The sequence below is a fragment of the Schistocerca gregaria genome, chromosome 8, assembly GCF_023897955.1.
Source record: "Schistocerca gregaria isolate iqSchGreg1 chromosome 8, iqSchGreg1.2, whole genome shotgun sequence".
NCBI lineage: Eukaryota > Metazoa > Arthropoda > Insecta > Orthoptera > Acrididae > Schistocerca > Schistocerca gregaria.
Genome location: NC_064927.1, coordinates 370581720 through 370606434, shown reverse-complemented (window position 1 = coordinate 370606434; position 24715 = coordinate 370581720). Strand labels below are relative to the sequence as shown.

General features: G+C 42.3%; 1 protein-coding gene across 2 annotated transcripts in view; it reads right to left on the bottom strand.

Annotated features, from left to right (window-relative positions):
* LOC126284607 (uncharacterized) overlaps positions 1-17368 on the bottom strand; it is an 80916-nt gene extending 63548 nt beyond the window's left edge. The window contains exons 1-2 of one of the 2 annotated variants that reach the window (XM_049983655.1): positions 17137-17368; positions 8030-8242 (exon numbers count right to left, since the gene is read on the bottom strand). In XM_049983655.1, the coding sequence (XP_049839612.1) occupies positions 8030-8242; positions 17137-17255 (332 nt within the window). In that variant the 5' untranslated portion in view covers positions 17256-17368. The remainder of the gene's footprint in view (positions 1-8029; positions 8243-17136) is intronic. The other variant, XM_049983656.1, reaches the window with a different exon arrangement.
* Positions 17369-24715: the final 7347 nt, after the last annotated feature.

Below are 24715 nucleotides of genomic sequence, written 5' to 3'. Positions count from 1 at the left end.
TTATTCGTTACAGCTAATCGGAAAAAATCACACTCATCCAGCGCTATGGTTACAGTGAGTGGTCCAGTATCCCCTAGCCGTTGAGTGCAACCCTCTCTCACCCACTGCTTCCACACCTGCATCGCTGTCTTTGCAGCGCGCCCTGAGAGAGCCACAAAGCCATCGTATGAGAAACCACTTTTTATGTAGACAAATCGTTCTGTCCTGTTCGAATTCACTCAAATGCTGATATTGGGTCCTCTGATGTCGACGAGGCATACTGACACTTACTTTCACATTTCCACTTCGTTCGGCGGCTCTGCACCAAATGACCATGTAATAACTAGGACTTCATCATACAATGCGCGGTATTTACGTTTTCAGTGATTTTTTGTTTTATTGACATTAGGCTATGGTTCAAGGCATATTTCTCTGTTAAACATTTCGTTAGTAAGAAGATATCATACTGCCACTGTTGTTCTACCTTCTCATTCTGAAAGCATTTCCAGAAAATCTTATTGCGACTGTGAGTACTTTAACTGCCACGAGAGACAGAGTCTTCATCGCGAGTTGTAGCAGTTTTCTCCTAGTTTGCCTGGCGTTCTCTGAGAAGCAGAGAAATGGAAACCTGCGACCGCGAACACACCTTGTAACTAGTCCGTTATCTCCTTACAGCAGCTACAAAGAAAACATTTTATCTATAGTCAAATTTTTTCACAGATTTTTATATTAGACAGGTAATTTTTTTAAAAAAATCTATGCCTCTAGGCAAAAAATCAAAAGAGTTTAAACGCAGTACCTGTCTTATCTGAGTCAAAGTCAAAGGTCAAGTTAGATGCCGTACCTAGCCACCACCAAGGTTGAACCACCTGAAGATGTCGGACAGTTTCTCCGAGGAAATATTGTGGAATTTACACAACATGATCCGGTCGCAAACCCGTGAAGACTCTTTACAACACATCCACCGGGAAAGCTTGAAGAGTCACAAGTTTATCTCATCCGTACTTCAGATTACGTTTACATGCAAACTTATCTGACCCCAAAAAAACAATCTCAAATAGCCATTTGTTATCTCCAACAACTGCAAAAAAAGCTAGATGCTTCTCTTGACAGCAAAGATCGTTGCCGTCTCAACAAAGAGTTTTGTCGTACGAATTACTGTAGCGCTTCATCGCTGGTACTCGTAGCCGGAATATTATAATAATATTACATTATGTAAGGACATGGCATTGATTCGTAGTATATCTCAAAGTAAATGATTAGTGCTTCTGTCATGTGTAGCCTCGTTAAATATCAATATGTACGTAGTATATCTCAAAGTAAACAAGCACATTATAGACAATAAGGGAATTATGTTGGAACATTAATTATAGTATTGCATTATATAGGGAAATTGCACTGATTCGTGCGATTATCCTGTGCAGTCCTGTCAAATTTCAACATCTATGTGGTATCACTCAACCTAAACGAGCACATAATAGAAAATAAAGGAATGATGTCGGATTCAGCGAAAGTGAATGCAATCAAGAATTTTCCCACACCATCAAAAAACGACCAGTTAAAATCTTTCACAGGAATGACGACTTTCTTTAGGCGAATCTTAAACAAACAGCTGATGAATGCAGAGCCCTTACACCAGCTTCTAAAAGAAACGTACTGTGGAGGTGGACAAATGACTGTGAAGTAGCATTCCAGCTCATCAAAGTCACTCTTGTGGATGCAAAATTGTTACACTACCCAGATATGATTTTCGAGTTTGGTTTGAAGACTGATTCATCGAGCGTTGGTTTAGTTTTCTGTTTGTTTCAAATAAAGGATATCAATAATCAGCCAACGTTCTGTCCATAGCTCACGCAAAACGTGTGTTATCATGTTGTGAGCGCTCCTACACAACAATAGAATTTGAAGATTTAGCAGTTGTGTGGGCGTTTCGAAAATTCCACTATTACTTGTTTGGAGAACACACTACCGTGTGCTGCGATCATCAAGCTTTCACATTCTTGCAACAATGCAAATTACTTCAAGCTGGACCTTGGCTTTACAAGAATATGATTTCAGAGTAGTATACGTAAAAGGACAATATAAGTAGGTCGCAAATGCTTTATCTAGACTACCTGAAAGTTTGGAGGACATTACCACTGTGGAAGATGAGGAGAAGCAACATAGGATCTTGTTGATGAAAGATTTGGAATCAAGGAGCTATTATTTATACATGTGGATTGGATTGGATTGTTTGGGGGAAGAGACCAAACAGCGAGGTCATCGATCTCATCGGATTAGGGAAGGACGGGGAAGGAAGTCGGCCGTGCCCTTTCAAAGGAACCATCCCGACATTTGCCTGGAGCGATTTAGGGAAATCACGTATTTATACATGTGTAGTAACCTATCTGTCCTCCAGCAGCGAGATGATAATTGGCCTATAATTTTGAATTTTAAGTATTTGTCAAGTTATTCTAGCATATAGATGGAAGTCAACAAAATTTCAGTACTGACGTTTACGTTTTGGCGTACATATGCACAACGGACATTTTAGCATCTGCATACAAAGAACACCAGTAACATTCAGACGCAATCGAAGATAAATGTAGAATGTCTTTGATGGAGTATGCTAACCCGAACACACACTTGTCCACCTACATATGAAGGGCTTATTTCAATAGTGGTACAAGTCCGTTTTGTTCATTATGAGACACAGCGCCCCAAAGTTAAATGAGCTCTGAAAAGTCTGCAGTTGAGACACCAGAAACATCCAAGAATATGGCTTCTTGCTAGAAATGAACCCTTCTTTCTGTTTGTTTGGATCATTAATTGCAGAAGCATTATAGGCAGAAAAGTGGAGGTAATGGACTTGCACCGCTATTGAAATAAGCCCTTCATATACGTTCTTATTTCTTGTACGCAGATGGTGTCTCTCCATGAATACTGACACGGAGCTATGTGCTATGATCAATTAGTCCAGTCACTGAAGGAAAGTTAGGGGGAAAATCGTGTAGCCGCAAATTTTTGCCCGATGTGCCCTGACCGGCGGGCAGTGAACGTTGGGGAGGCAGTGGGTTTAAAGTAATTTTTATTTTTTGTGGAATAACTGGAAAACCACGGTTTCTAGCAAAAATAATCCCCCGTACAAAATGAAACTACGTTAGATCTCCTACGAAAAGGGTCCTGTTCAATTTTTCTCTAGAACTAATGGTTTTCGTGTTTATCAGATATAAAAATCGCAGAGTATTAAAGCATTTGCTGACCATTTCTGTTATGTGAATAGACTAAATAACTTCATTAAGCTCCTGTTTACGTAGTGGATTTCTTTTCAGTTTCAGAGAAATGCATGAACACAATCCGGCGACCTATCGCGCTTCTATGACCCCCCCCCCCCCCACCCCGCCCCCGCCCGCCGACTTGCTATACCCTCAGAACGCAGTTTATCCCTTAACACGTCTCGCCTGGACTTTGATGTGGTTAATATGTGTGGGGTTAACACTTCATTAATTTTACACCGTTAGAACAATGTTTTTAATAATCTGCATATTTTCTGTCACCTGAACGCAAAAATTGTTAGTCCTGGAAAAAAATGAGACCTTTTGGGTACGAAATTTAAAATAGTTTTAATTTCGTACTGGGAAACATTCTTGTTAGAAGCCCCGGTTTTATTATTCCAGAAAAACATTAAAAAGTCTTCTTTAAACTCACTCCATCCCAACGGTCGCACACCATCAGTCATGCTTTTTAGTATGGTCTTCAGGACGCTTCCTACCAGCACTGTGCAAAAATTTGCGGCTATTCAATTTTTGCCCCTAATCGACCAATTTTGCCCTTCGTTGATTGGGCTGACTTGACAGTTGCGATTAATACTAAAATGTGTCTAATGGATGCTAGGTTTTTTTTGTTTTCACAAATGTTTATAGTCTCCGTGGAACCTTGAGTTTAACCTTCAATGAACTCTTAGCGTCTGTCGAAATCAAAGTAAATAAAATAAAGATTGAGGTTCTCTGCCGCCTAGGAAGCAAGATTACGCAAGATGGCCGAAGGAAGTGAAACATCAGATGCAGATGATAGCCCATCTTGAATAAAAGAGGAAGAAAAAAATTGAGGGTTTTACTTCCCGACGAACAAGCAGCCACTATAAATGCCTCACAATCTCGGTATGGAAAAAAGAAGGAATGATATCGGTTGTGCCTTTTTCAAAGGAACCCCAGAAGAATTCGCCTTTTTTTACCATCTGACCTTTCTTTGCAGCCTTATCATTCTCTCGCGAAGGATTTCCTTCGACGGCTTGCCTTCTCTGTCGTCAGCATCCGTTCTGCACAAATTACAGTTCATTATATTGGATAGCTTTATTTTTCAGTTGGCTGTCCTCTCACCCAACCTGAGTACACAAAGTGTGTCGCAGTTCCGTTAGAACTGCTTGAGTGAAATTCCAAACTGCGGTGCTATCTCGTAGAACGTTTTCTGCGATACAACCCTTGAAGTTTCAAAATCAGATGTGTAGAAAGTCAAACCGCTAGTATTGCTGCAGCAGGCATAGTGACCGCAAAATGTGACAGTACGTGTCTGACACTCGTTGGAAAATGTCAGTGGAGAAATGAGATAACGAAAAGTTTCTTAAGTGTTCCCGCGTCTATGGGAGAGAGTACGTCCAATTCGAATGCCGAGAGGTTGGTTCCTGGTTGCTCCTCCATGACTACATCCCAGTCCACAAAGCAAAGTTCGTGCACGAGTTTTTCGGTAGCAAATGGATCACAGTCCTGGGTCACCCACTGTGTCTGATGGACTTGCCCCCAGCCGACTTCTGGTTGTTACCCCGATCGAAGGTGGCAATTAAAGAACACCGTTACGACGCAGTGATGGACATCCAAGAAAATTGCACTGCGGTACTAAATGCAACTGCACAAAAAGGACTACAGTGACTGTTTCAAAAACAATTTAAAACGATTTTAGCAGTGTTTTGATTCAGGGGGAGACTAGTTTGCATAAATACCGTGATTTTGTGAATGTCGTCCACGACTTATTTTTCATGGCCACAGTCCTAATGGAACAGGGACACACAGTGTACATAAATAGGAATACTTAAAGTATGAAATTAATCGAGCCAAAATCCCGCTGCTTACTTGGGAACTTAAAGGACGCAGTTCATCACTACACGTGACGCTTCAGACGGGTGTTAGGTCAATGTAGCATTTAGAAATAAACAATCCTGCTAGAGGAACATCCGCAACTGAGCGTAATAGCATAGGTTGAAAATACCACTTCAGTTGTATTTACGAACAAAATTGGAATTATTTTGATACCTTCAGATACTAACGGGCGTTGATATATATCAACGGGAACATGTGAACATTTGTACCCCGACCGGGACTCGAACCCGGGATCTCCTGCTTACATGGCAGACACTCTGTCCATCTAAGCCACCGATGGCACCGAGGATAGCGCAACTGCAGGGACTCTCGTGCACGCCTCCCGCGAGACCCACATTCTCACCTTGTATGTCCACACACTAAATTCGTAGTGTCCCACCCCAACGCACTCATTACTCGTGGAAGACATTCTTTCCAAGTCCCGTAAGAGTTCGGGGAATATGTGTGCATCCGCACAGAAGAAGGTCATGGCTAGTGTTGCCAGAACTATACATACATGGATATGGTGTCTGTTCTTTCGGACATGTCCGAAAGAACAGACACCATACCTTTGATTTTACCCATACTGGATGAGAGGTCGTGGTTGTGAATGTCAAATGTTAAAAAATACCGCTTAACGACTTGTTTATAGAGTAAAACACTAAGATTGACACATTTCGTAAGTCAAGCTTCCATCATCAGAATAATAAAAAGTAAAAGAAACTGTTAAAACTCGCTAAAATGGAACATGCACCGGGCACAATAAAACTGATAATAAAATTAAAACATCGTGGCTACTTCCCATGTTGCAGCCGTGTCTTCCAAGGTGCACCTTCACATAGTCGTCAAAATACAAAAAACTGTAAAATGGTGTTGCCTATGGTGTTCAACATCTAACCACATGGCTTCTCCTCTATCGTCGTAAACCACCCGTGCGTCTTCGTTGATGCCACACACCACGTAGCCAAACATTTTTAGCAGTTGCTAGAATACCATCATTTCATGAGGTCCTTGGAACATTATACGTTATCTGTTTGTGTAGACATCTCTGTGACTTCCTTGTTTACTTGCGCCTGAGCTCACTCGCGTTTCAGTGTCGTGTTTGGCTACGTGGTGTGTGTGGTATCAACGAAGACGCACGGGCGGTTTACGACGATAGAGGAGAGAGCCATGTGGTTAGATGTTGAACACCATAGGCAACACCATTTTACAGTTTTTTGTATTTTGACGACTATGTGGAGGTGCACCTTGGAAGACGCGGCTGCAACAAGGGAAGTAGCCACGATGTTTTAATTTTATTATCAATTTTATTGTGCCCGGTGCATGTTCCATTTTAGTGAGTTTTAACAAGTTCTTTTACTTTTTATTGTTCTGATGACGGAAGCTTGACTTCCGAAACGCGTCACTCTTAGTGGTTAACACTATAGACAAGTGGTTGAGCATAAGTTTTTTTAACATAGACACCATATCCATATAAGTATATTTTTATTTTCGGGCTAATAGATGCTCATCATCAGGTTTGATACTGAAAATAAACAAGAGACCGAAGCTAATATTAGTTTTTACACGCAGTAGTACTAACAGAAAACAAGAAGGAAGTTATACATAACATTTTAGAACCCAGCAGTCGAGGAAGTTGCGGTAAATCCTGAGTCGACGCCAAGGCGAAACCAGACAATAAGCGGACGACTGATTGGGTAAATAAATACGCACTAAACACCAGGAACTTACTTTATGCTGTGACCCTGAACGCCGAGGAAGGACAAGTACAGGACATGGTGTACCCATGGCGAGCGCAGAGCACGGAGTAGCATACATGAAGGAGGCTGGTTGATTGGTTCGGGGGAGGGGACCGAACAGCGAGGAGCTGGAAACAGGTAAACTAGTCTGGCAAAAGTACTGGCGTCGGTTGACGTTGTTTTTCCCGTCAACAGGTAGCAATACATATTTTACAAATTTTATTTTATTTTTAATTATGCATCTAACTATTTTTCAGGGATGTTCAAGTACAATTCAGTGTGGCCTGTGTGCCGAGCAGGATAACCACTTTAGCAGATGATGTTTGTTCCTGTGGAACGTGGTCTACTCACAGCCTTCACCCTGGGTGGGTAGCCCATAGGGAGTGCAGGAGAGGTGGCACGTGTTATAGCTCTTCACCATGGAGCTTTCTTCAGCCTCTAAACTGTCACGGAAGGAGGAGAAACTGTCGTTATTTCCGGCAAAGTTAATATGTGACAAGCCGTGACCAGAATCCTTAGAATAATATTCAGGTCGACGTTTCCTGGGAAGTTCTTTTTCACTTATAGCTGGATTGCTGTTATAGCCCCCATTATGGAGCAAAGAAGAATGTCTTCGGTGTAATGTGTATTTATTCATGTTTTACAAAAAATTCTTCTTTCTTTTAATGGACAGTAATGGAGGATTTAGTTGGTGTAGGTGTGAGGCAAGTTCTGATAGGCGTGCCAGCTGACCTCATATCTTACTATGCCACCTAGACCCAGGCTGATATTAAAAACGAAATGGATACCACACAGTCCGGAACAACAGAAACAAAAGAACGTAATAGTGCGTGTAACAACAGTTAATAATTCCTCCGAAAACCGCTCCTCAGTTCCGTCTACAGGTTCCCCAGAACAAAAAAAATTACGATGAAAATGTTTACTCACCAGTCAGAAAAACAATTTCACGGGGGTCCTTTCTTCATGACGCATTCAAGCTGACTGAAGCTAAGGTGGATGTTGCACCTTTACGTACACTCCCCACTAAAAGGATCGCAGCACTTTCATTTCACGGTGTCAGAAAATAGCAACTGTGTGCCGACTAACTGCTTATTCCAGCTAACATTGGCCTCCCACACTGTACGAGCATGCTCTATACCCTTTATCTGTTGCTACTTTCAGGATATATTCCTGTAGTGGTAACATGAATGTGGACCTTACCTCCATTTGAGACCGACGTGCCGGATCATGGTTCGCAGATCATTATCCGATCCTCGGAGTGAGCAGAAGAGGTTCTTGGGAGATTCCGGAGTCTTGAAGAGGAACTTGCGGTCGTAGCCTGGGAACTTGTCACCGCGAGGATAGCCGGTCTTGGCGCAGGCGAACTTCGGGTGGCCGGTGAACTGCGCCTCGAACCACTCGTCCCGTTCCCACCTGAGCACAAAACAAGACAAGAAAGACTGGAAAAGTCTGGCCGATGTCGCGGTCATTCGAGACAGAGCTCCAGATATACGATGGTGGCAAAGGCAGCAGCCTTGGACCGTACCATCAGTTATCATCGTATTCATTTATGAGATTCAGGAGAAACGTAAAATTTAAGAACAGTGATTGCAAGAAGGTTTAGAAGTAGCCTCTCCCGAATATTAGCATTGTGTCCAGACCGCTTGCATTTTATTCGTAAGACCCTAAAAATGGCCAGGCCGTAGTAACTTACAAAATACAAATGTGTTGGAGCTATACTGGGCGAAAAAAGTATTTGAAAACCTGCCTATCTGCCAGCGTCTACATGCTTAGAGTCAAGGAAAGCAGCGAATGGAAGACGAAGATTTAAGGAACTTAAAAAAAATAGCTTTACTGTGAAATAAAGGGAGTCAGTTCAAATTAATATTAGTACATCTGCGAAATCATAATTTGCTGCTTTGTAATACTCAGTACTGTGTTGCTCCGTCCCTTGCAGTGTCGCATGCAATAATCTTTCATGGCTTGCTGTACCGGGTACTCTGGAGCACATTTCCAGTTGCCTCGCCATTTGAAACGCACACTGTGATGACCAGTTATCCGTACCGCGGCAGAACTTTTTCTGCTCAAAATTTGGAATGTTTACAATCTTCAGGCAATGCTCCTCTCCCGTTGTACAATGGTCTTAGCGTGAGACGGCATGTGTAACTTGCTTTTTGCAGTTCCTACTTACGTTAGTGAGCACCATTCCGTATGTCGTATTATCTAAAACTGCTCAAAGAAACGTAGGTGCTTCAAAAAGTAAGTTGCACCTGTCGCCTGACACTTAGACCATTGCGCAAAGAGAGTGCCGTATTGTCAGAAGAGAGTACACATTCTGGCTTTCCTGAAGACACTGTTCTGCAGCTTTACAGATGACACGTGCTCCACAGTGTGAGAATGAAATGGCTCGGCAACTGGAAATGGACGCCAAAGTTGAAATACATAGTACAGGGGGCGGGGGAAGCCGAGGCGGAATGGACTACTGGGCTTTTTTTTTTTTTAATCTCATTTTGTTCACTTTGGTTCGTTGCATCTGCTCGGGGCGGACGCCGTAAGACACCCGTTTAAGTTCGTTGTTGATCCATTAACTCAGTTTTTTTTATTACAGAGGGCTGCTAACCCTCTGACCGAACACGCTGAGCTACCGTGCCGGCTCTCATTTTGTTCGTCATTGTTCGTTTCAATGGTTCGTGGCGGACGTCACCTGACGCCCGTTGAAGTTCGTTATTCATCCATTGACTCAGTTTTTTTATTACAGAGGGCAGCTAACCCTCTGACCGAACACGCTGAGCTACCGTGCCGGCATCTTTTAATAATTCAATGTCTATTGTGGTTTAGTAAGATTACAACTATTGTCGCACGCAACTTGCGCAGTCTGCCAAAAAAAGTGAGCGAATTCGAATCGGTTCCAACTAAGGTAAGTCTGTCATACTTTTATCTCCATAATCAATGTTTAGTCCACCTAATCAACATATTCTTAGCTATCTTTGCGTACACTGCACCTGTAAAAAGAACGTTTACGTTGGTTACCGAATATTTTCTCAATAAATGGGGCAGAATGGTTTACTGGTATAGTCCGTTCCTCCACGGTCGCCTTTTGTTCTTCATTTGAATTCAACCGCAGTGTTTTTTTGCAGACGGTACGTCATTATGTACGGGAAAAGGAGAGACAAAATAGGTCCACGAGAAACAGGGAAGAAGCTGTTGATTAAACGGGTTTCTGACGGTTATTCGCGTCTTTTGCTGCACGATATTTCAACTGCGTGACTCGCAGTCTCCATCAGGTGCAGTCTGACAGCACCTGAAGTATTGTGGATCAAAAGAAGTGAATAACCGGCAGAAAGTCGATTAATCAACTTGAGAACGCCTCGACTGGAAAGTCTGAAGAATTACATGGAACAAGCTGTACTTAACTGATAAAACCATGACCCACAAAAAAGCTTCCAAATAATTTGTCGTGTCTTTGACTACTTTAAAACGAAAGGTAAAAATGGAAAGCGACAATCCCCTTTCAACAAATGACAAAACATACGTAAAATATCAGAGTGGATTCGATAAGAAGCAAGAGTATTTGGAACTTGTCAAATACCTTAAGGATCCTCAAAAGCGACGTTTTGGTAGGACTATGAAAAAAAAAACTGCGCAGATTATCGTATCAGATTGCTGAACGAAACGGATGCTTCCACCTATTCCATAACGAAACGAAAATGGCTGGAGAAAACTGGGTTCTTGGATTTCTGGCTCGCCATCCTAACTTAAGTTTCAGAAAGCAGTGCACGCAGTGGGCTAATAACTGGTGTGCCGACATGGATACTAAGAACTATGAAGCCTAGCTTACTTTTAAGATGTGTCGTCGATGAAGGAAAAAAAAAGAGTCCATTCCACCCCGTGCGTGGGGCGGAACGCACTTAAAGACAGTTATTGTGTCCATCCTTCTGACTGAAGGTTTGTGAGACTTCGGCAGTTCACTTACGTAATAAAATCTAACACCTACAGCCGTCCTTGCGATGTTATTTGTTATGTAGACACCAGTTGTTGGCTGCAGACGCAACATCGCTGTTAGTCTACTGAAACCGGTTCTTAGACGTTGGCCAATTTGAAAATTTGGAAATTAGTGGTAAGATCCTGTCGGACCAAACTGCCGAGGTCATCGGACCTTAGGCTTACAAGCTACTTAATCTACATTAAACTAGCTTTAGCTAAGGACAAAACACACATCCATGGCCGAGGGAGGACTCGAACTTCCAACAGGGGGAAGGTGTTGGCCACTGATGCGATCGTGTATACGAATAGAATTCAGTCACTCAGCATCAGTTAAGGTCTGAAGATGGTGTACTGAATCAACTAAAGTGTACTGAATCAACGAAAGTGGTAGCTGTATAATAAATAATACCGAAAGGACGTCTGCAGGTGTTGCATTTCATTACATAAAGGCACTTACTTTGTTGATATATCAAAAGAAATATGTCGTTTTATGTTATTTAATTTACAAATTTTAGTACAAAAATGTTTGAATAAACGGTTCCTAATTTTTCTACAAATTTTTTTTTTCATCGCTGAGACGTCCAAAATTTGCTGCAAACATTAGGTGTTCCGCCCCGGTCTCCCCTGTGATTCTTTTGGTTAAAATTCACCTTGATATTCTGGCGGTTTGTGGACCAAATGCAATATAGCGCTCAGTCGCAGTGAAATGGTGGCAACAATTTGACCAAGAACGCATAGACCAAGGGCCGTGTTGCTCTCGTCAAGGAACTGAAAGACTGGTAGACGTTCCGACTGTTGTTTACAAGGACTTGGTCACTACGAGTATGGCTGTGGCTACAAAATAACGAGACTATTGCTGTAAAACATTTCAGGTCATAAACATACATATTTAGTTATTGCCACCTTCAATATACTCCTCTGTCCCTACAATAATCCATTGATGCAAACAGTGCTGGCCGGCCATTGTGGCCGAGCGGTTCTAAGCGCTACAGTCAGGAACCACGCTGCTGCTACGGTCGCAGGTTCGAATCCAGCCTCGGGCATGGATGTATGTGATGTCCTTAGGTCAGTTAGGTTTAAGTAGTTCTAAGTCTATGGGACTGATGACCTCAGATGTTAAGTCCCATAAGCTCAGAGCCATTTGAGCCATTTGAAACAGTGCTGGAATTCTACCTCTGTGAGCTTCTTGATATCGCGTGTCGCTTTTTCCTTCACTGCTTCGACGAACTGAAATGTTGTTCCTGTTAATGCAAATTTGATCTTGGGGAACAGATAATAGTGCTATGTTAAGCGAATAAGGTGGGCCGTCTTTCAGTGGCATCCAGAACTTCGCTAGAAACCTCTAACAGACAATGCGATATGACTGGTAGGTTGTCTTGATACAGAAGCCGTAAGCTGTTCTTCCACATTTCGAGTTGTTTTTTCCTTATTTTCTCGTGGAGTTCAGCAAAAACCTCGAGGTAGTAACGATGATTATCTTCGTGCAGGGCCTGTGTTGATAAGAATATCGATGCAATGTTTCTTCGGCCAACACGGGCACTGCATTATCATATTTATCCACCGATACCAGGCAGTGACTCTGAGTTAAAATGTACTCTACTGTACGGGAGTCACATAATGAGTGTACAAGCACAAGTTGGGACGCTGGAACGACGACATATGTAGGTTTAAGTCTGGCTGTGAGTGGTGCGGATAGCCAAAATAAGAAGAACGCTCGCGTAAAACAGGAAAACTGGTTTCGAGTCGCGGTCCGGCATGAAGTTTCATTGTCGTCATTTCCTTATACAGCTGATGGTTATTCGCACTCGCAACGGCTAATACATTACATGTATATCAATGTTGTAATGTTGATTAATACTTTGACCTTCAGGATCCCAGTGAAGATACACCATTCCATTAACATCAAAACAAAGAAAAAAAACAAGCATCATCGCTTTGTATCTTTATTTGCTCATTCGAGCTTCTTTCGCTCTCGGTGAAGTTAGGCCCTTCTAACGCATGGATTGGAATTTAGTTTCTAAGTTATAAGTGAAAAATCAAGATTCGTCACATGTTTCTAAGAAATTACGGTCATTTTCAATGGTATTCAAAGTGTCAGCACCAACATTTTCACGAGCCTTTCTTATTTGTTCGTCCGTGAAAATTTTCAACACCAATTTCGCACACACGTTAAACCGGTTACGTAAAATTTGCCTTACTCATTCTTTGTCAATTCCAGCAGTTTCAGAAAGTCATCGAATACTCAACCGACAGTCAGATCGAATCAGATTACCTACGTTTTCATGTACTAAACTTTTTAATGTTGAAGGGCGTCCTGGACCCGATTCATCTTCATCGTCTTCTCAGCCATCTTGAAAACTCTTGAAGCACTCAGTAACTCTCGTACCTGATAAGCAGTATTCACCATACACGTATTTTCAATAGCATATTTCGGTAGCATTTTCCACTTTCAAGTTAAACTTGACAATTCATTGCTATGTTATTACGCTTACCATTTTTTAGGCTAAATAAAATAGCAGCTCTTACAGAAATTAAGCCCATGGCGATACTGATTTGTTTACTGACTCCAGAAACACCGCATTTCACGCTACACACCTATTGGTAGTTTATCTTTGGCGCTGTGAGACATAATCAGTCCTGTTATTTTTAGCTGTAATGAAAAATAGCGTCGTGTATCTGTTTCACTTTGAAGTGTAGTGCAGCATCATTAAAAGTTATTTGGCCTCCCATAATGATGTGTAAATTACGTTCTGATGCCCCATCGTAGTTTTAATTACATGCAGTAGCGATATACCCTCCTCACACATCTCAAGAACGGATACCACACCTTAATTTCCCGCTTTACGCCTTCGTAAACGTCTCGGAATAAAGTACAAAACTGGACAAGATGTTTTGCGTGGACACGCCGAAAAAAAAACTAGTTAGGTAGAAAAAGGAGATAGACCATTCCGACTCCAGGCTAGCAAAAAATACCCAGACGTCCCTGCGCGCATTGCGTCACTTTGAGGACTCTCATGCCTGAGCATTCACACAACACGGAAATCGAGATGTGCATCCAAAGAAAATAACTCGTTTAGTGTCACTCATGAGCAAGAGTCACTGTAATACATTGTGGCACAATGCATTGATATCACTCGAACTGCGACAAACGTTATTTATCATGGTTTTCCCAAAGATAAGCACTTGCAACGTGAGTGGATAGTCGAAGCAAACGCGCGGACAAAGTGAATATGAAAACTGTGCTTATATCGTCAGTTCACTTTCAACCAGAAGTTTATGAATGGTATTAGAGAAACGAACTTTCAGCTTTATTTCCAAGAAAGAAGCTACTACCGAAATCAGTCCCCTGCATTCCAAACTCGGTTGGGGAAGAAAGCAGCGATGCAGGTGCAGCGAGAGAATTCAGTTCATAAATAACACCCAAAATAATTATAACTCAAGAATTATCTTAAAATAAAATAATTCATACAAATTCAATACTTTTTCAGGAAATAATGGATCACGTTATATTTGCCACTGCACACTATAGCTTCATTTCTCGTAGAAACAGCCGATATTTTTTTCGTATTCTCAAGATGTGTTAACTATTTTAATGTGAAAACACTCTTCAACTTATGATTGAGCTCTTACACCTGGACATTTCAATGTGCTGCTCAAAAAGCTCAAAAATAGCAATAACAGTCAAAGTGGTTAGTTTGCTCAGTTCACAGGATCTCTACATGTCATGCTGAAGGGTGTGAGTTCGAAGCCGACAGAAGGGTTCAGTTTTCATCTTTATATTTTATCGAAATACGCAATTACGGCGATTTACGCCACAAGTATTTTACTGCCTTTGTATATTGTTTATCTGATCAGTAATAAGAAATCAATGTATAGTACTCAGGAAATAATTCCAGGAATAATGAAGTAAGTTCGTTCCATGGAGATTTGGAAGTCGTGCACGACGCTATGAAGCAAGAAGTTTGCAAAAACAAGCTTTGCCGACTTTAGAAACTGTATCAACGACAAAACAAGCTGTTCGCGAAAGCGGACAAAAAGGCTATCTGACGCGAAACAAAAAACGAATTACACATAAGGGTGAGCAATATGTTGCCAAAATGTTTTAGACCTGCGCAAGTACGATGTCTGTTGAATAAAAGCAAAAGGATAAAGTGAAATTCAGAGGACATTGTCTATACATCGACTTTAAGAGCTGTAGCTTCCAAAAGCACATGCTTATTTACAAAAGCGAAAAATGGCTTTGTTGTGCATATCAACGCTTCAGCCGGCCGCGGTGGTCTCGCGGTTCTAGGCGAGCAGTCCGGAACCGTGCGACTGCTACGGTCGCAGGTTCGAATCCTGCCTCGGGCATGGATGTGTGTGATATCCTTAGGTTAGTTAGGTTTAATTAGTTCTAAGTTCTAGGCGACTGATGACCTCAGTAGTTAAGTCGCATAGTGCTCAGAGCCATTTGAAACATTTCAACGCTTCAGAAATGGACGAAGGAATTTAAATGCAGATCAGGTACTCTCGAAGATATCCCGTGTTTATTGAACGCTAAGTCAAAAACCTTTACTACCCAACAGAGACTAGCATTTTTGACATCTGGAGAAGTGAATGTTGATGTTTGCGTATCTTACGATTTGTCGGAGGACATAGTGATCGGTTTACAATCTAGTGTTCAAGTTTGCATGATCCCTGGGTTGTGCAAGCAGTGGCGCAGCCAATTTATATTGACCTTTACACAATTATCACTAGTATTTTGCTTCAGATTATCATTAAGGCAGTTGAGGAATAGGAAATAAATATTGTAGCTGTGACATCTCATACGGGTAAAAAAATATAAAAGTTTGTAAGGAATTTTGTGCCGATGTAGATAAAACATATTTGTGGATCCAGCAGACGATAACAGGAATGTAAGGATTTTCTTCGATCTACCACACTGTTAAAGTTATTGAGGAACCATTTCATTAAGCTACCTAAGGGGCCCAAAGTAACTAAAGCAGCAGTACATGAGCTTTCTGAACATAAAAAGTGACCTAGCGACAACACATAGCATTAGCGAAGAGCACTTAAATGTTGCTGGACGAGCGCGCTTCTATTTTCACTACGAACAGCTTTAAGCATTGAAGTATGTTTTTCACAAAGACGATGAAAATAATTTTATTGAACTCGTTAATTCCAAAATACGAATGTTCATGTGGATTTAGAATGAACGTCACAATTCAGGATAATACACTAAAGACATTCCTACACATTTGTTCGGCAATGTGAGATGACGACAATGATATATTGTTGCCTTCATTAAAACAATAAAATCTCTCTTTGCTCCTTTCGAAATCCTACAAAGTATGAATATGAGCTACATTCCAACTTCCAGACCAGATCAAGATTGCTTCGAATTTTTTTCTAGGGTACGAGGGTTGGGTACATTTTATAACAATGCTATGCCGCTTGAGGCAAGCAAACTGATCGGTAACGGAAGTGATATTTCTTCCTCTGGAAACACACAGAGTATTGAAGAATTAAACGCAGAATGTGACGCGATTCTGTGTCCCTAATTAAGTGCCAAAACATCGATAAATAATTAGGGATTCCAGCAGCAAAAAGTGAAGTAGGAGAGCCTAATGCAGACTGCATGTCAGTTACATGTCTTATCAGTATTTATTCTCCAACGCCAGCATGGACGAAAAAAGTATTGCAATTCGAAGAAGAATTTGCTATTTTTCATAAAAATGGCTTGTATAATAAAAATAATGTAATGTCTCTGCGCTCTATTTTGAATTTAAAATTTCCTGTGGTTCGTGCTCTTGATGTAAGAACAAGAGCATATGTATCTGAATCGAAAAGCGAAGTTGGAACCCATGAAGAAATGTGCCATAAGGAGGAAGCAGCTATGGATTGCATCTTCATCTGATAAATAGCAAAATAATTCTGGAACAGGCTACATTAACATCTGCTTCTTCATCGAACGGGTGACGTATTTTTCATCTTAATTATCATTTATTGGGACCTGGTGCGTAATACATCGGTCACTCCACTTGATTTGATTTTTCCAACTGTGTACTGAACCAAACCGAAAGTAAAATTAACGTGTAACACGACACTGCGTGTGCTGCGCAGCCTCATTGTGACGTCAATGGACTGCAGCCAATAGCAGGCAGTTTTGCCGAAATGCTCCTCCCACCCCCACCCCACCCTTTCACCTGGCAAAAATCATCACTGGCATAGGTGTTTCAAGATTCCCCTGGAGCCCTCGAGTTACGTGCACGCATTCCACGACTACTCGCATCAGTATGGTACGAAATGCCAGCGTTTTGCTGATCACGTTTCCGTTGTGTGGCCAGGCAGTTGCAGATGCTCACCTGAAGCGCCCCTTGCGGCTACCAGACTGGACAGAGGCTCTGGTGACGTCATCGACGGCGACTGCAGCCGTCAGCATCAGCAGCAGAATGGGTCCCACTTTCCGAGCGGAGAGCCCCATGTTTGCCGCAGCGCTGCTCCGAGGACTGCACTGAAACGCCTCACATATCGCGCAGTCTGTAACCGCCGCAAACAGGATCCGCTCTCTGCGGCTCTTGTTTTGGCAGCGTTGTGAAATATGGCAGCCGGTCGCTGCCGACAAAGTTATCGCTCCGACGTCCTTCCGGATTTTTCTCAACTCCCTCCTCCCCACTTTTCTCTCTCTCTCTCTTTCTCTCTTCGACTGTGTATTATTAATTGACGGCTCCGCCAAACAAGTATTGACCACGCTGAGCACTTAGATGATGCCACATTTCTTCTATGAAGCACCCTGAGTGCCATATAATCTGTTCAAAATTACACTACTGGCCATTAAAATTGCTACACAACGAAGATGACGTGATACAAGCACGAAATTTAACCGACAGGAAGGAGATGCTGTGCATGCAAACGACTGGCTTTTCAGAGCATTCACACAAGGTTGGATAGGTGGCAACACCTACAACGTGCTGACACGAGGAAAGTTTCCAACCGATTTCTCATACACAAACATAGTTCACCGGCGTTTTCTGGTGAAACGTTGTTGTGATGCCTCATGTAAGGAGGAGAAATGCGTACCATCACGTTTCCAACTTTGATAAAGGTCGAATTGTACCTATGACGATTGCGGTTTATCATATCGCGACATTGCTGCTCGCGTTGGTCGAGATCCAATGACTGTTAGCAGAATATGGAATTGTTGGTTTCAGGAGGGTAATAAGCAACGCCGTGCTGGGTCCCAACGGCCTCGTATCACTAGCAGTCGAGATGACAAGCATCGTATCCGCATAGCTTTTCATTTTTTCGGATGAATCCAGGTTCTTTTTACAGCATCATGATGGCCACCTGGCGTGTTTGGCGACATCACGGTGAACGCACATCGGAAGCGTGTATTCGTCATTGGCATACTGGCTTATCACCCGGCGTGACGGTATGGGGTGCCATGGTTACACGTCTCGGTCACCTCTTGTTCGCATTGACAGCACTTTGAACAGTGGACGTTACATTTCAGATCTGTTACGACCCGTGGCTCTACCTTTCATTCGATCCCTGCGAAACCTTATATTTCAGTAGGATAATGCACGACTGCATGTTGCAGGTCCTGTACGGGCCTTTCTTGATACAGAAAATGTTCCACTGCTGCCCTGGCCAGCACATTCTCCATATATCTCACCAATTCAAAACGTCTGGCCAATGGTGGCCGAGGAACTGGCTCGTCACAATACACCAGTCACTACTCTTGATGAACTGTGGTATCTTGTTGAAGCTGCATGGGCAGCTGTACCTGTACACGCCATCCAAGCTCTGTTTGACTCAATGCCCGGGCGTATCAAGGCCGTTATTACGGCCAGAGTTGGTTGTTCTGGGTCTGATTTCTCAGGATCTATGTACCCAAATTGCGTGAAAAATGCAATCACATGCGAGTTCTAATATAAAATATTTGACCAATGAATACCCGTTTATCATCTACATTTCTTCTTGGTGTAGCGATTTTAATGGAGAGTAGTGTACTTTCGGATTGACAGCTACGATGGAAGTACCGCTTTCTGCCAATTCCATGATAAATGTAGCAGTGGCACAGGTTAAGCATGAGTAATAACATGCATATACAATAACATATGTCAGAGTGACACAGGAAGAGTGACCAATTTGGAGGTATAGGCTTAATGATATTGGTGGGTGTAATGTAGGACATGATATGCTGCACCAACAATCAGCATGGTCTTGTAGCTGTCTGTGTGTGTGGGCAAGATAGCTGATACAGTGTGGCTTGTCGGTAGAGCCTGCGTTGCAGTTTGTAAGGCTACAAGAGAAAAATAGGAAAGAAGGACAGACACTAAGTTTAGTAATGCACTGAAAAACAGTAACAAAGAAAAATGCCACTGATTATAGGATGGAAGAAGAGCCATCAGATAAAATCAAGTAATGGAAAATACAGGATAGACTGCAACAATATTATGAAAAGGATAGTTTCTACTCACTTGTCTCACATCCTACCAAGCTCTCCCCATCCCCCAACTACTTCTCCTCTCTATTCTAGTTCACACCTACTAACTTCACCTAATTATAGTCACATCTGCCTTTCCCCTTTTTCACACTTACATACCCCCAGACCTGAAACCCACATTGCAATCTTTTTATTTATTTATTATTTATTCTCATTGTGTCTTCACACCATTTTCATATGGTATTCGCCATACACTACTGACCTACTCTTTCTGTAATAATCTCATTTCCCCTTGCTTCATCGTTTCATCATTTTCGTAATTTTTTCCACATGTTTAGCTGCATTTTTGCAAATTTTTGAACAATTTTTTCCAGACATTATCCTATGCTATTCACGTATTTTTACACATTTTTGTCCGTCACCATTTATCCTTGCTCCTGCCATCTGCATCAATACGGAAATGTTTCCTTATCCCTGGCCAGAAACCAGTCTCACATACTCTTCCTGCATTGTTTCTTGGGTCATACAATCGACCCCTAATGACCTTACCATCAAATTACCCATCTCCAGTTGCCACAGTTCCTTCCACAATGACCTTCATCTGTTCAGATTTTGCCAGTCCTTAACCCTCACCAAGATAGTCCTGCAAAACCAAGTCAATCAAACCTATCCTTACTGCAATACCTCAACCACCCCTAAAATTCTCCTGCTATGCAGTCCCAAATTCCTGGATCTCATAAGACACATTGAAACTCTTGCGCTCCAGAAGCTAGAAAAACATGCACATTGCCACCTCAAAAAACTCTCTGTCCTGTTGAGTTTATACTCTTGTCTTAGAGTACAACTATACACCTTCTCTACAACAAACTCCAAAACTCCCCCAAGTCCCCTCATAGCTAAAAAACACTGTCGTGCAGACTTACTACCTTTTTCCCCGCCATCAAGAACTCTGTTCCACTATCACACAGAATCCAGAACCTAAACAGACCCAAAAAACTGTCATGATCCTTTCCTCTAGAAACCTTAGCCTCTCAGAAGTATTAGTCCTTTGCAAAGGCCACACTTTCACTCCAGCAGAAATTCAGTCATGCAGGGCTTCTTAAAGACCTTCTCTCCTTCTCCTGGACCATGCAGTGTAAACTCTTTTTCACCACCAACCCTACCAATCAGACTCAATCAAAGACCATTGCTGAACTCTGCTTGACTCAGTTCACTATTCCATCTGGCGATGGTCCATCCCCACTGTCCTACAAATCACCTCCTGTCATTTTCCAGAATTTCTTAACCTTGAACCTTGCCTCACTATCATTCCTCAAATCACTCAACATGCAAACTAACGCTAAATTCAATGAAAGAAATGGCACCCACAACCTAAAAATCGATCCTGACCTTATAACCCTCCCTGCTGACAAAGGCACCACCACTGTAGTTTCGAACTGCAAGAATTACTTGGGAGAAGGACTCTGCCAGCTGTCAGATTCATCCGCCTACAAATCCAGCCACAGACAACACATTCCAGAAATCCATCATGATCTCCAGTCTCTCCTCAAATCCTTAGGCCCATCCAAGAACCTATCCTTGGGGTCCATCTCTTTCCTCACCCCTAATACTCCCTGCACTCCTACCTTCTACATGCTACCTAAAGTTCATAAACCCAACAACCCAGGCTACCTCATTGTGGGTGGTGACTGTTTCCCCACTGAGAGAATCTTTGCTCTCATAGACCAACACTTTCAGCCTATTACCTCAATCTACCTTCCCATATTAAAGACACCAAACATTTATTCCACCAACTCTCTAAAGTTAATGTTGCTTTACCACACAGTGTCTTGCTTATCACTGTTGATGCCACCTCCATTTACATTACATACCTAATCCCCAAGACCTTACCACGTTTCCAATGACTGATGGATTCCAAACTAAACCTCCTTCCTAGATGCCATGACCAACTATATGCTCACGTACAATTATTTCTCCTTTGAAGGCATTACCTACAAACTAATCTGAGGTAAGGCTATGGGCACCCACACAGCACTGTCCTATGCCAAACTATTCATGGGCCATGTGGGGGAATCCTTCCTAAACACCCAGAATCCCAAACCCCACACCTGTTCAAATTCATTGATGACATATTTGTGACCCTGATCAAGGGTGCGGACACGTTATCAACATTCCTCCAGAACCTCAACACCTTCTCCCCCTTTGACTTCACCTGCTCCTGCTCAACCCAACAAGCTACTTTTCTCACTGTTGACCTCCACCTCACCTGTGACGCTGGACATGTGATCTACAAGCTAAGCTCCAACCACTGTGATGCTTTGTATGCAGACACGACAACCGACAAGCTGTCTATCCACACAGACACATAGATGGCAACCAGCAAATTGTGGTCAAGAAACAGCTGGACCACCCAGTTGCTGAGCCCCTCTCACAACACAGTGTTCTTCATTTCAGTAACTACATCACACTCTGTGATAAATGGATCCTTCTCACAAATACCAACTTTCTTAATTGCCTCCATTCCTCAACCTTCATTAATCTTTCTCCTTACCCATCTGTCCCCTTCCCTGTTCCCATTCCAGCACTACACAGCCCTCCATTCCAAGAATGCATCCTCATTCTTTTTACTTCCCTCTTTTTCCTCAACCCCCCGCCCCACCCTCCTCCCCACCCTTCATCTAACCACCCAACTGCACATAGCTGCCCTCCCCTCTCACCACCTCATCCCTGTTAGCTCCCACAAGCAGCACATTCTGTCCTCCATCACTACCCCTACCCTGCTATCCCTCTCCTTCCCTGCCTCCTCCTTACTTCTACCACACTATTGCCACTCTCATCACATGCTACTACTTGAAAACTGACTTCAGGTTCTATATGGTGAGTAGAAACTATCCTTTTCATAATGTTGTTGCAGTCTATCCTGGATTTTCCATTGCTTGATTCTATCTGATGGCTTTTCTTCCACCCCATAAGCAGTGGTATTTTCCTTTGTTACTGTTTTCCAGTGCATTACTATACTCAGTGTCTGTCCTTCTTTCTCACCTTTCCTGTTTTTCTCTTGTAGCCTTAAAAACTGCACTGCAGGCTCTACTGATAAGTGACACTGTATCAACTACCTTGTCCATACACACAGACAGCTACAAGACCATGCTGATTTTTGGAGCAGCATATCATGTTCCACATTACACCCACCAATTTGATTAAGCCTATACCTCCAAACTGATCAGTCTTTCTGTGTCATTCTCACATATTTTTGCATGTTATTTCCCATGCTTCTCCTGTGTCACAGAAACATGTACCTCATCCTACCAAACCCTCCCCACCCCCCACTACTTTTCCTCTCTACTCTAGTCCACACCTACTAACTTCACCTAATCTAGTCATATCTGCCTTTCCCCTTTTTTCACACTTTTATATGCACAGACCTGCAACCCACATTGCAATTATTTTATTTATTTTTTCTTTATTCTCATTCTGTCTTCACGACATTTAAATGTGGTATTCACCTTACACTACTGCCCAACTCTCTCTGTAATAATATAATTTCCCCTTACTTCATCATTTCATCATTTTCATAATTTTTTCCATGTGTTAAGCTGTATTTTTGTAAATTTATGTACAATTATTTCAGACTTTATCCTATGCTATTCATGTACTTTTACACATTTTTATCCATCACCATGGATCCTTGTTCCTTCCATCTGCATCAATACAGAAATGTTTCCTTATCCATGGTCAGAACCCAGTCTCACATGCTCTTCCTGCATTGTTTCTTGGCTCACACATCCCCACAAATTACCTTACCATCAAATTACCCACCTCCAGTTGCCACAATTTCTTCCACAATGACCTTCATCTGTTCAGATCCCGCCAGTCCTTAACCCTCACTGCTGGCTGTTGTCACTGAATGCTTCTAGGCACTTCAGTCAGGAACTCCTCTGGTGCTATGGCTCAGGCTCTAATACTGCCTCGGGCATGGATGTGTGTGATGTCCTTAAGTTAGTTCTGTTGAAATAGTTCTAAGTCTAGGGGACCGACGACCTCAGATGTTAAGTCCCACAGTGCTCAGAGCCATTTGAGCCATTTAACCCTCACCAACATAGTCTTGCAAAACCAAGTCAGTCAGACCTAAACCTTATTGCAATATTTTGTCCCATCCCTAAAATTCTCCTGCTATGTAATTCCAAATTTATGGATCTCAAAAGATACATTGAAATGCTTCCTATCCAGAAACTACAACAACATGCAAGTACCACCCCAAAAAACTCTCTGCCCTGTTATGTTTATACTCCTGTCTTAGTCTACTGCTGTTCACCTTCTCTGCAACAACCTCCAAACCTCCCCGAAATCCCCTCATAGCTGATAAACCCTGTTTTGGAGACTTACTACATTTTCCCCCACCATCAAGAACTCTGTTCCACTACCACACAGAATCCAGAACCTAAACAGACCCAAAATACAGTCATGAACCTTTCCTCTAGAAACCTTAGCCCTTCAGATGTATTAGTCCTTTGCAAAGGCCACACTTTCGTTCCAGCAGAAATTCAGTCATGCAGGGCTTCTTAAAGACCTTCTCTCCTTCTCCTGGACCATGCAGTGTAAACTCTTTTGCACCACCAACCATACCAATCAGACTCAATCAAAGATCACTGCTGAACCCTGCCTGACTCAGTTCACTCTTCCATCTGGCGATGTTCCATCCCCAGTGCCCTCCAAATCACCTCCTGTCAGTTTTCCAGAATTTCTTAAACCTTGAACCTTGCCTCACTATCATTCCTAAAATGACTCAACATGAAAACTAACCTTAAATCCAATGAAAGAACTACAATCCGCAACCTAAAAACCGACCGTGGCCTTATAGCCCTCCCTGCTGACAAAGGCTCCTCACTCTTGTTTTGAACTGCAAGAATTACCTGGCAGCAGGACACTGCCAGCTGTCAGATTCATCCACCTACAAAGCCTATCATAGACACCCCATTTCAGAAATCCAGCAGGATCTCCAGTCTCTGCTCAAATCCTTAGGCCCATCCCAAAATCTATCCCTGGAATGCATCTCTTTCCTCAGCCCTACTCTCTCTCTCTCTCTCTCTCTCTCTCTCTCTCTCTCTCTCTCTCTCTCTCTCTCTCTGTGTGTGTGTGTGTGTGTGTGTGTGTGTGTGTGTCAAATTTCAAAGAAGGCCTTGTTGGCTAAATGCTTAGTTTCTGATAATCTTTTTGTTTTGCCTATCTACGATTCAGCATTTCCGCTATATGGTGAACAGCAACTATCCTTTTCATAATATTGTTACATTCCATCCAGGATTTTCCATTGTTTGATTTTATCTGTTATCACTGAGATATGGAAGTCTCCCTATCCTAGGAAAGGTCCACAGTTTTATTCTTTTTTGCAACAATTTAACCAGTTGACAAACGTCTCATGGATTGGCAAATCAGATGGATTAGTGGTTTATGCCTCAATCTATAGCAGAATGTACAAACTAGACGGACTATGGCAG